The 12,500-nt window shown below is 40.4% G+C and overlaps 2 protein-coding genes across 2 annotated transcripts in view; both read left to right on the top strand.

Annotated features, from left to right (window-relative positions):
• Positions 1–2,147, top strand: part of LOC140928575 (uncharacterized) — a 9,934-nt gene extending 7,787 nt beyond the window's left edge. The window contains exons 6-8 of the mRNA XM_073378345.1: positions 305–529; positions 1,153–1,302; positions 1,918–2,147. Of these exons, the coding sequence (XP_073234446.1) occupies positions 305–529; positions 1,153–1,302; positions 1,918–1,985 (443 nt within the window). The 3' untranslated portion in view covers positions 1,986–2,147. The remainder of the gene's footprint in view (positions 1–304; positions 530–1,152; positions 1,303–1,917) is intronic.
• A 2,155-nt stretch (positions 2,148–4,302) lies between these two features.
• Positions 4,303–12,196, top strand: LOC140926186 (uncharacterized). Its single transcript, XM_073375970.1, has 8 exons — positions 4,303–4,348; positions 4,842–4,923; positions 5,343–5,559; positions 6,625–6,799; positions 8,205–8,525; positions 10,673–10,918; positions 11,229–11,354; positions 12,129–12,196. Exons 1-8 carry the CDS (start codon positions 4,303–4,305, stop codon positions 12,194–12,196), a joined length of 1,281 nt encoding a protein of 426 aa, XP_073232071.1.
• Positions 12,197–12,500: the final 304 nt, after the last annotated feature.

Raw genomic sequence — 12,500 nt, 5'->3', positions numbered from 1 at the left:
GAGGTGTATTTAGAAATAGAAGTATTTTTCCTGGCGTAGGAGCCAAAATAAAAAAGAAGTCCCCACAATGAGTTTCAGAATTACTAAGCTACTTACCCTTGTGGTAGACGCAAATCTCAAGTTAATTGTTACATTTGCTCAAAATTATGTACGTGAAAAATTTATCACTTTTATATTTCCAACGTGCCAGGCACTTAAAATAATAAATAAATGAACAAATAAATATATAAATTTTTATTTGATGCCTGAGGACCACCCACTGTTTTATTCTTCCTGTGATTCGCAATTTTGTTTTCTTTTTTAGCAAACTGTTCTCAGAAACTCACTTCAGATAGGGGTGAAATTACTTCTCCTTACTTTAGCACGACGTACCCTAACAACATTCAATGCGCGTGGACCATTGAAGTGGACGCTGGACAAGATAATCTCATTCTCAAGTTTACCACTTTTGATTTGGAACAGAGTGAAAACTGTACCGCGGACTACGTGGAAATAAGGGATGGAACAGACAAAGCAGCACCACTGATTGGTAATAAATGAATTAACTCGCGTAACATGAAATTCGCAATTAAAGGGCAGTGTATAGCTATTTGGAAAAACTTTAAGATATATTTCCGTAAGGAAAACATGGAAAATAATCTCCATGTTGTTAAAAGGTACCTTTAGCCTCTCACGCGACGTTCTTAGTGGTTCGTCACACGTTCCTGCCCCACGCGTGACGAACCCCCAAGAACGTCTGCGTGGGAGGCTAAGGTACCTTATGATAAGCAGTTAACGAGCGGTTTTGACAAAGAAACGAGGTGAAAGGTTAGTGAAATGGTCATTGTGCTGTGTATTAACCGCAAACCTTCTCTTTCTCGTAATGAAAAAAAAAAGTCTTTTAATGTTTCAGTACAAAATTATCCCCCACATAATTTTCACGAATACTGATTTTGAGCAAAATGAAAAAAAAAAGCCTGTCTTCTTTTGTCCCTGTTTCATTGTTTTGGAAAACCAACTGAGATGGCGGAACTGGCCGGCGTCAGTGCAGTCATTTTCAATAGTGTATTATGCATATGCAAGAGGATTCGACTATCAAACAGGGCTTGCCAACAATATTTTCGCTCCCTTCCGTCGTGGTGATGATCTGAATAATTGTTTTATCATTTACAGGAAAGTATTGCGAAAGGACAGCGCCTGAGCCAATCAAGGCCTCGGCCCAGTCCCTGTATATCATGTTTCACTCGGACGAACTGGGTACCCTTAAGGGGTTCAAAGCGGAATGGAGTTCAAATAAAATTGGTGTTAAGAGTGGTGCTAAAGGCAAGTTATATATGATCGATAAGAGTCTTGAAGGCAACCGCCTGGATCCTTAAAAATGCCTTAAAAAAATGCTCGTGACCTCCTGTGCGCTTAGCCAAGAGATCATGATATGATCTCTTCGCTTGGCATGATGCGCGTTTGAGGCCGTTTGCCAGCTCTTTCAGGTTTTGTGGGCTGGATACTACCCTGCGAGCAGAGTCTCCTTCGATCTTCTTAGATAAGTCGGGACTTATCTAGGAAGATGAACGGAGACTCTGCTCGCAGGGTTGCTGGATACGAACAAGCTGCCAAAAAAAAAGAAACGCTTATTTAGATTTCACACTGACTGTTTATGAATGACTTGTTTGTTGACACTTTTGCAGCGTAGAGTTAAACGATCTTCAACCTCGTCCCGAGGGTCTACCTTAGAAAATAGAATTTAAAGCTCTAGGGACAAGGTTGGACGATCTTCTCAATATTTTTGCCACATTTCCGTTTTTCATTTTTCGAAAAGTTGACGTTGTTTGAACCGCGCTCTCACCACACTTTGCACAAATGCAGTGTAACTTAGTTTCTTTTGTGTTCATAAGCACGATCATAAAATCAGGCAAATTTGTTTCTGTTACATTTCACCAGGCTATGATGGACTAGAAATGGTGCAGCTGATTAGTGTTCTTGTCATGTTACTGGTGTTTGGTCTGTGAAGAACCATAACCGAGTCTGTTTGTTGGATTTATCAGCGACAGAGCTGAGAATCAGATCGGCTACAAGAGACGTTCAGAAAGCCTTTCTAATTGTAAGAAGACTGAGAGACAAAGCCAGACAGCGATACGATAATGTTTCTTCCAGCACATTTTCAACTTGGATTTCAACCTCGACCCTGGACCATTTTAGCGCGGGCTGAAATTGAGTGAAGCTCACTTCGGTCAAAAGGAAAAAAAAATATATAAAAAAAAATATAAAGTAAAATTAAAACTTGTCAAGCTGACCCTCGCTGTAATTTTTAAACAAGCATTTTAAGGTAACATACTGGTGGAGGGGGGGAGGAGGAGTGTCTCAAGACAAGGCGTCTTACCCTCGAAAATTTTAAGATGGTGCACTTTGCTTAGTTTTGAAATGTATAGTATTTGGGATAATGTTATTGTATCTTATTCATTTATAGAGACGAGTTCAGATCAAAGAGAGCTAAATTTCGCCGTCGAGAGATCTGGCTCCATTTTTCAGTAAAACAGTCGACATGTTGTTGGGGTGAACAATAGAGTAAGAATGGAAGGGGAAAAAATTGAATTCCAGGACCCCAGAAAAGGTATATTTTAGAATTCTGGAAACATGTTTGCATCATTGCAGATGCGGTCAACATCATCTACTGCCTATCCTGATGGACGTCGCATCTTCGACCACATAGCGGAAACGACGTTGTTTCCGTTGATATCAGTCTCAGATTGTTGAGACTGGTTGTTTCGGAAAGTAGGGTCCCGAGTCTTTCTTTGTTTCTCTTTTCAAGATAGGTAGCCTCAGCCAGTGTCCAAGGTAGAAGGATCCTATGCCTGGTGGTAGTTATTGGAGCCAACACTGTGGATTATGATATCAGGTGCCTCCTCATCAACAACCTTCACCCGCTCCCATGACTTCACGTAACCCTGATCGGGGGCTGACCGGGTACTACATCCTTCCCACAGGTGACCTGTAGGCTAGCGGAAGGAAGGAGTCGCCTTACTTCTCCTGCTGGTAGAGGATACCCCTACCCCGCTACCCTGGCAGATGGCATCGCTAAAGATAAATCTACCACGTTCTTTACGTCTGTGCTCCTTTTGAGGTTATATGCTTTTGGATGGCCTCACCCCTCAAATCCCACCAGCACTTTTACGTTAAAAATGAACCGTCCAGGCGAGGACATGCAGTCCCTTTACGGAAGTGTTATATACCGAGACCTCGGATGTTATGTAGCTGGGCAAGAGTGCTGTACATGTTATATATCTGTGATAACAGGTTCTCAATGGTTGGTGTCATTATAATTAAATTTTGACCCTGCTCGTCATTGAGCTTCCATAGAACCTCCTCTTAGAGCGTCCGTTACAGAGAATGAATAGGGGTGACAAATCTGAGATGATTGACACAAAACTGAAATTGAGATTCCACGGGTGTTGGAATGTCTGGAAATATTATAATGGATTGAATCAGAAGGGATTGAATGAAACTTTTAATTCATTTATGTTTTAGCATTAAAAGAGCCACAATTGCAGATTAAAGTGCTAGTACACCAACAAATAATCTAGCGAGAAAAAATAGCAATGAACTATTAACTAGGAGTCAAATTATCACAAGCCGATAAAGGGAGGCGCCTCGCAGCTGCAAAATGGCGTTACAGGAATGGTTGGTTTCAAAGACGCGTGCCTCTTGCAAGGTCTTGCAGGCACTAAGCATTAAAGACTAAAGGACCAAGTTATCAGTCAGTATCTAGATCGATTTCGCTGACAGATTTTACAGCGTAAAAAAACGTACCATTAACTTAGAGCTCTGCGGAAAAAAACGAAGAACCACCGGTTCTATTTTTCTCGCAACTTCGCCACTCGATTTAGGAGTTCATTTGTACGCTCGCTTGATAAATCCTTCAGCTACGCAGGCTACTGAGGCTAGCGGAGACGTCTCAAAATCTCATTGTGAACAATTTAAAACCTTTAAATTGGCAGACCCACTGGTTGATGCCCTTACCTTCTCCTTTCTTTCTTTTTATCCCATAATTTTGGTGTTTCAAAAGTCACGTGACACACATGCTACACTGGACAACATGACTTCATATAAGTACCATGACGTCACAAAAGACACTCCGGGATCTGTTGAATAATGTATTGAAATTGTGGCAAATACTTTTAAGTTTTTAAATACTTTTAAGTTGTTAAAACAACATAACTTCTTAAGAGTCACTCATCTCTTAAATGTAACAACGCAAAAACTGTTGCAAACATTTGACAACAGGACGCTACCAAACAACGCGAGAGAGTGTGGCAAACATTCCACAGCATGGCTGGTTTAAGAACTCTGATGCTGCTACTTTGTCTTGCATCAGGTACCAAAAAAGGATTTTACTTGTAATAATGTAAAATTAAGAGTTCTAAAAAGTGGTTATTGTTTTGCATACCCCAGTTCAGTTTCATCTCGTACATTGTTGAGGGTTGCTTTGAACAGGGAGTTAAATTCAGCAAAAGGCGGCTTTGAAACTAGACCTTGTAGTTTGGCCAACCCGCAAGTTGTAAATGAAAAATTCAAACTCAATTATGCAGAATTTGCTACTTAGTAAGGTCATCATGTAAAGAGCGAGGAGGTTTCATGCAGTCAGGCTGGTCAGGCTGGCCTAGCAGATACGTATATTTAGTTTCTTAAATTCTCGATTCAATATGAGCGACACAATGCAGATATAACGAAAATTATCATGCAACCACAGCTGATGAATTGAAAATAGGCAGAGAATTGGTTCTATGAACTGTCATTACTGCAAGGCACTGACCGTTCTGTAATTATCAATTTCCATTACATTTGGCTTTCTGATTGTTCCATTTCAGTATCAAGGTATTGCGATTATTCCAAAACGTCAATTATAAATTTGAGTGGAACAGCTCAGCATTGTACTGAAGTTGACCACAGGTAACCCATATAAAAGCTTGTATTGGAAATGACACTCACATGTTATCAGTGATAATAGATTTAAAAAGTCGTGTGTGATATCACATGGTTTAAAGCAAAGAAAGAGAGCTTATGTGATAAATATCATGATCATGAGGTAACAAGAATGTGTGTGTGGTAGGCGATGGCGTGGTTTTCAGCGGAGACGATCGTGTGTGACATCACATAATTTTAACGTGTAAATCAGGCAATAAGCTTGCGCGAAAACGGAGTAAATTTGCACGACAATGAAAATGGCCATCATTCTACAAAGTTGTTAAGCGCATCGCATTTAAAAGGGAAGGAAAGAAGGAAGGAAAGACGGTAAGGAAGAAAGAAAGAAGTTTAAAATAAGAAAGCCTTTGCCAGTGTGTATTTTTCAACTAGCTGTTATTTTCCAGTGTCTCGACTCTTAAACTTTCTTCTTCAGCAATCTTCAGCGTCGATTCTATGACTTTGACCGAGTCTCTGCGTTCCATACTGAGTCACTTCACGAAAACAAGGAACGTCGCGGTAAACCCTGCTGAGAAACAGAACGCACGTGACTATATCGTGAAAACATTCAAAGACCACGGACTGAGCACGTGGACTGAAGAATTTCAAAGTAACAACCCGCAGGTAATTTTAAAACGACTACCAAGTTTGTTATGTCATGGACCATTGAGTGCTTGAATCTGTTGGAGGATAGATAAACCACGCTGACTGGTCAACTTAATTTAAAAGGATGCTTAAGAAGCACAAAAGTTCCTAGAGAAATGAACGCTGTTCAAAATTGAACCCAATTAGTGATTTAAAACTCGTCTTTCGGACGACAAAAAGACTCTCGTGGTTTTTAACCAGATAACTGGGAAATCGCCGTACTCGCATTTTGTTTTGGAAAGCTAGAATTAAATCATTTGACAATGTTATCTTGCACCCAACAGCAGTGTAAAACGCACATGCATTTCATCGTTTTCTAAATGTTTGTTGCGCATTGTCGTGCATGGCTTCGACATGTCAGTCAAACATCTTCCAAAAATGTTGGTCCATCATTATAAGCAGGAATGTTTCATCATCATTGTGAAGAACAAGGCTGGTCCATCATTTTTACATAGCGTTGGATCCGTTTGAAGGAGCCCAAAAGTATCAACTCAGCAACATCCAGCACCTTCCAACGAAATGTTCAAACTCGGGTTCCAACATATTTTATGCGACAATGTTAGATTCGTTAAAACCTGGTCCAGTGAGCCTGATCTGAAAGGCTTAATAGAAACGACTCGAATCCGCGAGCGGGCAAGATGAAGCGAATCCTGCTTTCTGATTGGTTACCCAAGTGCATCTTGCCCGCTCGGGGTTCCCGCGTTGGCCCTGCAAGTAAAAGTTCTCTTTTTGGCGGCACGTAATAAATCCTTTATTGACCAAGCTTGTTGGGTCAAGATGGGTGAATATTGGCCTCCTTCTATTTTGCGTTTTTATTGACGGTGACGAATAAAAACGCAAAGAAGAACTTGGCAATAACTAGCCGTTTTGACCTCATCCTGGCCGGGTCAATAACGTATTTGTAACTTCATCGCTGTCCGTTAATTACGCTTGTACCATATTTCTGATAGTGAGCACACATATACTTTGACCTATTCTATGCTGCTTTCTACGTTCATTGAATTAGTTTTATCTCTCTGTAATGTTTTACTTCTTGTTTTTAAGTATCCAGGTGTTAATATCATTGGTCAATTGCCTGGTCGGTACACTGGATCACGTGACGATAAGATTGTTCTGATTGGTTCTCATTATGACTCCGAGGACACAACTCCTGGTGTGGATGATAACGGATCAGGGATGACCGCTTTACTGCAGGCTCTTAAGCTTTACACCAACCCAGGTTAGTTGCTGTATGCAATGTGTTCGACCAGTAAATATGGATGGATCAAGCGGTTTTCGAAAAATGAGAAAAATCCTTCAATAATGTCACAGTCAATCAGAAAAGAAACACTAAATAGAATTGCGACTTGCCCATACTGGTTTTTGGATCCGCGTTTTCAGCGGCCGTTCCGGCTATACTAGGAACTGATTTGTTCATTTGAACATCTGGCCCCGGTTGTATCGCTATCCACCGGATAAATCACTATCTGGGCCGAGTTGTTCAAAGCTGGGTTAAGATAACCCAGGGTTAGTGCGAGATTTGAATTCAGATTTGAAAGCTTAGAAAGCATTTCAGTTTTAATTCTTTTTGTCTACAAGTTGATGATTGGAAGCTCTCAAAATAGCACAGAAAATTATCCGAGAAAATGCTTTTGAACACAAGAAACAAAGAAACCCGGGTTATATTTAACCCCGGGTTAAGTGCTAATCGGCCTTCGAACAACTGTTGGACAACTAGTAGCAAAACCAGTTGCGCTATCCATTGAATAGAGATTTATTCGATGGATAGGGTTATCAACCTTTAGAACAACTGGCCCTCCTCCTGTTTTAACTGGATAGATGTTAGGTAGATAATCCTTATTTTAACACGGACAATCCATTAACTCTATTACAACTATAATGAAAATCATTCACCATACTCTAATGAACAGTTCACAATGTGAAAAATTAATAGAGAGCTACACGTTACGAATGCCATGCCTTAAAGTACTTGTCTAGGTTTGTATTGTACAAAGGACTGTGCTTTCCTTGGCCAATAAACTTGGAATTTAATAATTGTTTTTTTTTTCATGTAAGGAGTATATCTATGCTCTCCATGAGTAGAGGGCATTTTTGTTTGGATGATCACTGTTAATAAATGTTTTAAGTCTGAAACGCCACACATGCGACTATTATTAAAATTATTGAATCGAATTTTTTCTCCAATTCTGATTGGTCTGAATCCAGCGGTTGTTACTTTTTTATAACGAGCTGACCAAATTCGCAAGATTATCATCATTCCCGTAATAACTTTGTATTGCTCAACGTTGGCCGTCATTTGTCTGAATTTGAAGAATTAACAAAGTTATGCAGTCCTCGGAGTTTGCTAAGTGTTGGCCACAGCTTTCGACTTGGATAACAAACTCATTTATGTGCATTTATGTTCACACCATACACGGCCTCAAATACTGGTTGTTTATTGATTGCTACTAATTCACTGCTATATTTCGAGTTTCTATGATTCTGCTACGTCAGATTAAGTAGCCTTGGTCCTTCGGGCTATTTAGCTTGAACACGTTGGTTGTTAATTAGTGAACAGGAGTGCTTATGAAAAGTTGAAGGTACAAAAAAAAAAATGGTATAAAATTTTGTCTTTGTTTTAACAGGCACTTTCAAATCATTAGCAGTAAAAATTTCCGGCGTGGAAGGAAGACCAAGTAACTGGCCACGGCAAGTTCAATTTTCTTTGCAAGACTTCTTTCGCTCAGATCATTATCGGTTCTGGGACGCCGATCCTTCACTACCCACGGTTTTCCTTACAGATACTGCTGACTTTCGCGGATACATGAAACAGTGTTACCATCAAAGCTGTGACGACATCAATCACGTGACTCCTGATATGATAACATTTTTAGCGCGAACAACGGAGAGTCTTGTTGGAGTTGCCTCTAACATAACAAACGAGAAATGCGAAATGAAACAAGCTGGTAGGGTGTTTTACTCGTTCTAAATTGCGATAGAATGGCAGGTATATTAGAAATTAGTAAAATCCAACTAGAGGTCTCTTATCAATGCGTGCTGCGTTCTGATAGGTTGAGCTACTACTAGGCTATATGTTATAGCCCACTAGTAGCGAAATGCACGCGCTTTTTGGCTGCCAAAAATAATTAAAGTCCAGCTTTAACTAGCTAAAAGTTTTTTATTCTCGATATCTTTGACCAACTAGTTGGATTTTACAAAAACAATTATTCCTTCGCCATCATGGCCTCTGAGTCAATAGCCCATTCGGCCTTCGGCCTCATGGGCTATTGACTCAGAGCCCATTCGGGCTCGAGGAATAATTGTTAATTACTTAATTCCAAGTAACAGCAGAAGTTAAAAAAAAAAAAATTCTAAGGTCTAACGTAATACGCGAGCGGGTGAAATGCAATCAATGAAATTGTCGTGACGTTACATTGCGTTGAATGTGATGGTAAAGGTACAAAATTGGGTTCGCAAATACGCTCTCGAATGGCGCGAAAGTGATCCAGGAAAGGGCGAGCATCTAAATAAACACCCAGGACGGATAAAGGATCCCAACCTTTATCCGCCCTGGTAACGCCGTTATGTTACGTGCGCAGCCCACACTATAATAAGTATGTTAATTTTAAAAGAACTTTCAACATTGGTATCAAAGATGACTATAGGGGGGCAATTACTTCGGCTTCAAATGAGTTCCACTTTTCTATAACTAAGTGCATTGGCCAACTATAAGAAACAAGTACGGGACCGTCTCTGGCTCAATTATATCCACCACCCCATTAATCACCTCGCCCCGTTTAAATTGAGTCTTATCAACTTTGAAGCTAATCTATAAACTGGGAGCCTAAAAAGGGCCTCTCAATAAATGGCAAATTGTCGCGAGTGTTATTTAGTATGGTTACTGGCGTCACAACTCTCACAACAGGACGTTACTTTATTTTTGAAATTTTTAATACTCCTAGTTTGTTCACTTTTCATCAGAAAGTGTTCAAACGTTTTACAACTAATTATTCTGGAGTGTATAAATAGTACATTTCCATGGTGATCTCAATTAAGTTGTGAAAATTTGATCATATCACACCCGCCCTTATCGACTTACATTGGCTTCCAGTAACGTTTAGAGTTCAGTTCAAATTGCTCCTTTTTGTGTACAAGTCATTACACAACCAAAGTCCATCCTACATTGAAGATCTTTTATCCCTGAAACCAGCTGCTAATTATGCTCTTCGTTCGTCTGCACAATCTCTTCTGTTCCTTCCAAAAGTCAACTGCTCTACACTCAGGGGGATCGGGCCTTTGCTCATGCTGCACCTGTTTTATGGAACTCGTTGCCATTGATCTTAAGAACAAGTAGCAACCTCGCCATTTTTAAAAAGCAACTTAGAACATTTCTTATTAAGGAAGCTTTCACTCTGTTGGAATAGTTCTATTGTTTGATTTAAATTTAGTTAGGAATTTTCGAATTTCATTTTTTTAGATTTTACCATGGCATAGCATATTATTGTTATTATTATAGCTCTCAGGGATTTTTGAATTTTTTATTTATTATTGTTATTGGCTTGCTTATTTATTTTTAATTTTAACTTAATGTAAAGCGCTTTTGAATATTCTTCTATAGTTTTAGCACTATACAAATTCATTATCATTATTAAGTTCCAGTGAGTCCCACTACCCGTTCCCCTACTCACCGCCAATGTATGTGCTGGTAGAGTTTTTTCCTGTATTTTCTTTTCTTGTATTTTTTCCCTGTTAGTTTAAGTTCGTCAAGGTAAAAACATAATAAGCGCGCACCGTTGGAGCCACCCCTCCCCTTTGGGCTGAAATGTGGCCAAAGCTTCAAAATCACTTTTTTGAGGGCAAAATCTTCTCATTTGCTACCTAGTACCGGGTTTGTCTAATGGACTACTCCTTGAGTAGGGCCAGTTCGGTCACAACCAGTTCTGACGGTTCTCAGAACTAACGTGTACCATTTGCGAACGAACAGAACTGACCAGCCAAATACAATTCTAAAAATGAAAAGCGCGCTGAGATACGTTTAGAACTATCTTTAAATTCTTCATCCCAACATTTCTTCTCTTTATTTACAGTCCTATCTTTCTTTTATTTTCAATAGACTGTATTCAGGAAGCCGATATCGTTGCCTACAAAGGAGAAATCCAGGAAATCAAAACTCCATACTTCGGAACGCAATACCCCAACAATATGGACTGCGGATGGTCCATCAGGTTGAATACTACCGGGATGAAGCGACCGGAACTGACTTTCAAGTTCACCGCGTTTGATTTAGAGGAGAGTACAAACTGCAGCGCGGACTACGTAGAGTTGAGGGATGGAACGGAAAAAACAGCAAAATTGATAGGTAATTCTATTCATTTAACGTGCAGAAGAATAGAAAAAAAGAACCGCCGAGAATCACTTTTGCTGGATTTATTCCCCAAGGATCAATGAATGTGGAAAGCTTATTGTAACCTCCACTGTATGTTGATAATCAAATATATAGGAGAAATGAATAGAACATGGAATTAGCCTGCATAACGGGCGCTTGCGCGAGGCGAACGCGGCATTTCGCTTGAAGCGTTTGCCTCGCCCTGCTCATAAAGCACCTGTTATGCATGCTAACATGAAAGTTGTTTTATTTGTAACCACACCTTGTTATGCACAATTTACAGGGCGTTACTGTGGAAAGACATTACCCTCAATCGAGAGGCCCTTGAGCCCGTATCTGTATGTCACGTTTCACTCGGACGAGTTGGGTGCGTTTGAAGGGTTTAAAGCGGAGATTAGCGGAGTGAAAGGTGCGTTGATACTTTGTCTACGAACAAGCTCTCCCGGGGAATTTCGCCCGGCCACCATAGCGGCCCAAAGAGCTTGCTCGTAGGCCAACAGTCGTAACATATAGTGAATTGGTTCAATCATGTTAATCTAGCCCTCATCTCCCAAAGCGTCTGCATTCGTAAGCATTGAGTGCAATCACAAATTCCACGGAGTAGAAGGACACCTACACAGTTGTCACGGCACACACGATGCTCCGACGACCAAGCTCTTCATCACGGTTCGCTAGCAAGTCGCGATCTCCATACAGAGAGCTCCTCTCTACATGGAGTGCGAATGTACCAATGGATTCATGACTAGTGAAAAATATTACCTATATTTTGTTTTTCTTTTTACCCATGAAGCCCAACACTCAGCTGCACCCTTCGTACTTTGGGAACGCTGACCCTGGAGATGAGCCCACAGCGCGCGCGCGCGCGCGTGTGTGTGTGTATGTGTGTGTAGTGGGTGGGGGAGGGGGGGGGGGTTGTATGGGGGAACGCGCGCATAGCGCGAGCGGTGGGTGACGGGAAGGAAAAATTTAGAGAAAGGGAAAAAGTTTGCTTTGCCTTTTCTACTCTTCCACCCTCTCCCTTCGCCCAGTTTTTCTCAACTATTTACTGAAATATCCCTATATAAGCAATCGGCATTTACTGCTGAAGAGGCAAATCATTCACTGATTTCTTGTGTTTTCCTAAGCAAAAAAGCTCCTTGGGACAACGTAGAGACCGTTAACTATTTTTTCCTTCTCTTGTCAGGTTGTGGTCAAGGGCTGTGGCAGCTAACTGGCGTTCTTGTAATGGTGTCACTATTCATTTATCTGTAAAGGGAGGTCTAATTTAAGCTACTGTCTGTTAGTTTTTTATACGAACAGTCATTAACACGAAGCAGGCTACAAAGCAAATACGTTGCGTTGCAAGAATTGTAAATGAACATGCTCCACTCAAGTTTTTAACGTAAAATGTACCGTGATGTGTGCACCAACAAATATGACAGAAAGATTGTTACATAACATTTGTTCTCTCTCATGGACTGCGCTTTACTGCTGACGATATAAGCAATACCAATAACAAGGTATTTTTGCTGAAAAGAGAAATAGCATGACTTGTCAAGTTTTCATAATGATGCCA

This window comes from Porites lutea, chromosome 2, assembly GCF_958299795.1.
Source record: "Porites lutea chromosome 2, jaPorLute2.1, whole genome shotgun sequence".
NCBI classification, from domain to species: domain Eukaryota; kingdom Metazoa; phylum Cnidaria; class Anthozoa; order Scleractinia; family Poritidae; genus Porites; species Porites lutea.
The sequence above is the reverse complement of the archived record's forward strand: the minus strand, read 5'-3'. Positions and strand labels throughout refer to the sequence as shown.

Excerpts from the sequence above, each read along its gene's own strand:
- LOC140926186 (XM_073375970.1), top strand. The coding sequence starts at position 4,303 with ATGGCTGGTTTAAGAACTCTGATGCTGCTACTTTGTCTTGCATCAG. Across the intron at positions 4,349-4,841 it reads GCTACTTTGTCTTGCATCAG|TATCAAGGTATTGCGATTAT; the intron begins GTACCAAAAAAG and ends GTTCCATTTCAG. Across the intron at positions 5,560-6,624 it reads TTCAAAGTAACAACCCGCAG|TATCCAGGTGTTAATATCAT; the intron begins GTAATTTTAAAA and ends CTTGTTTTTAAG.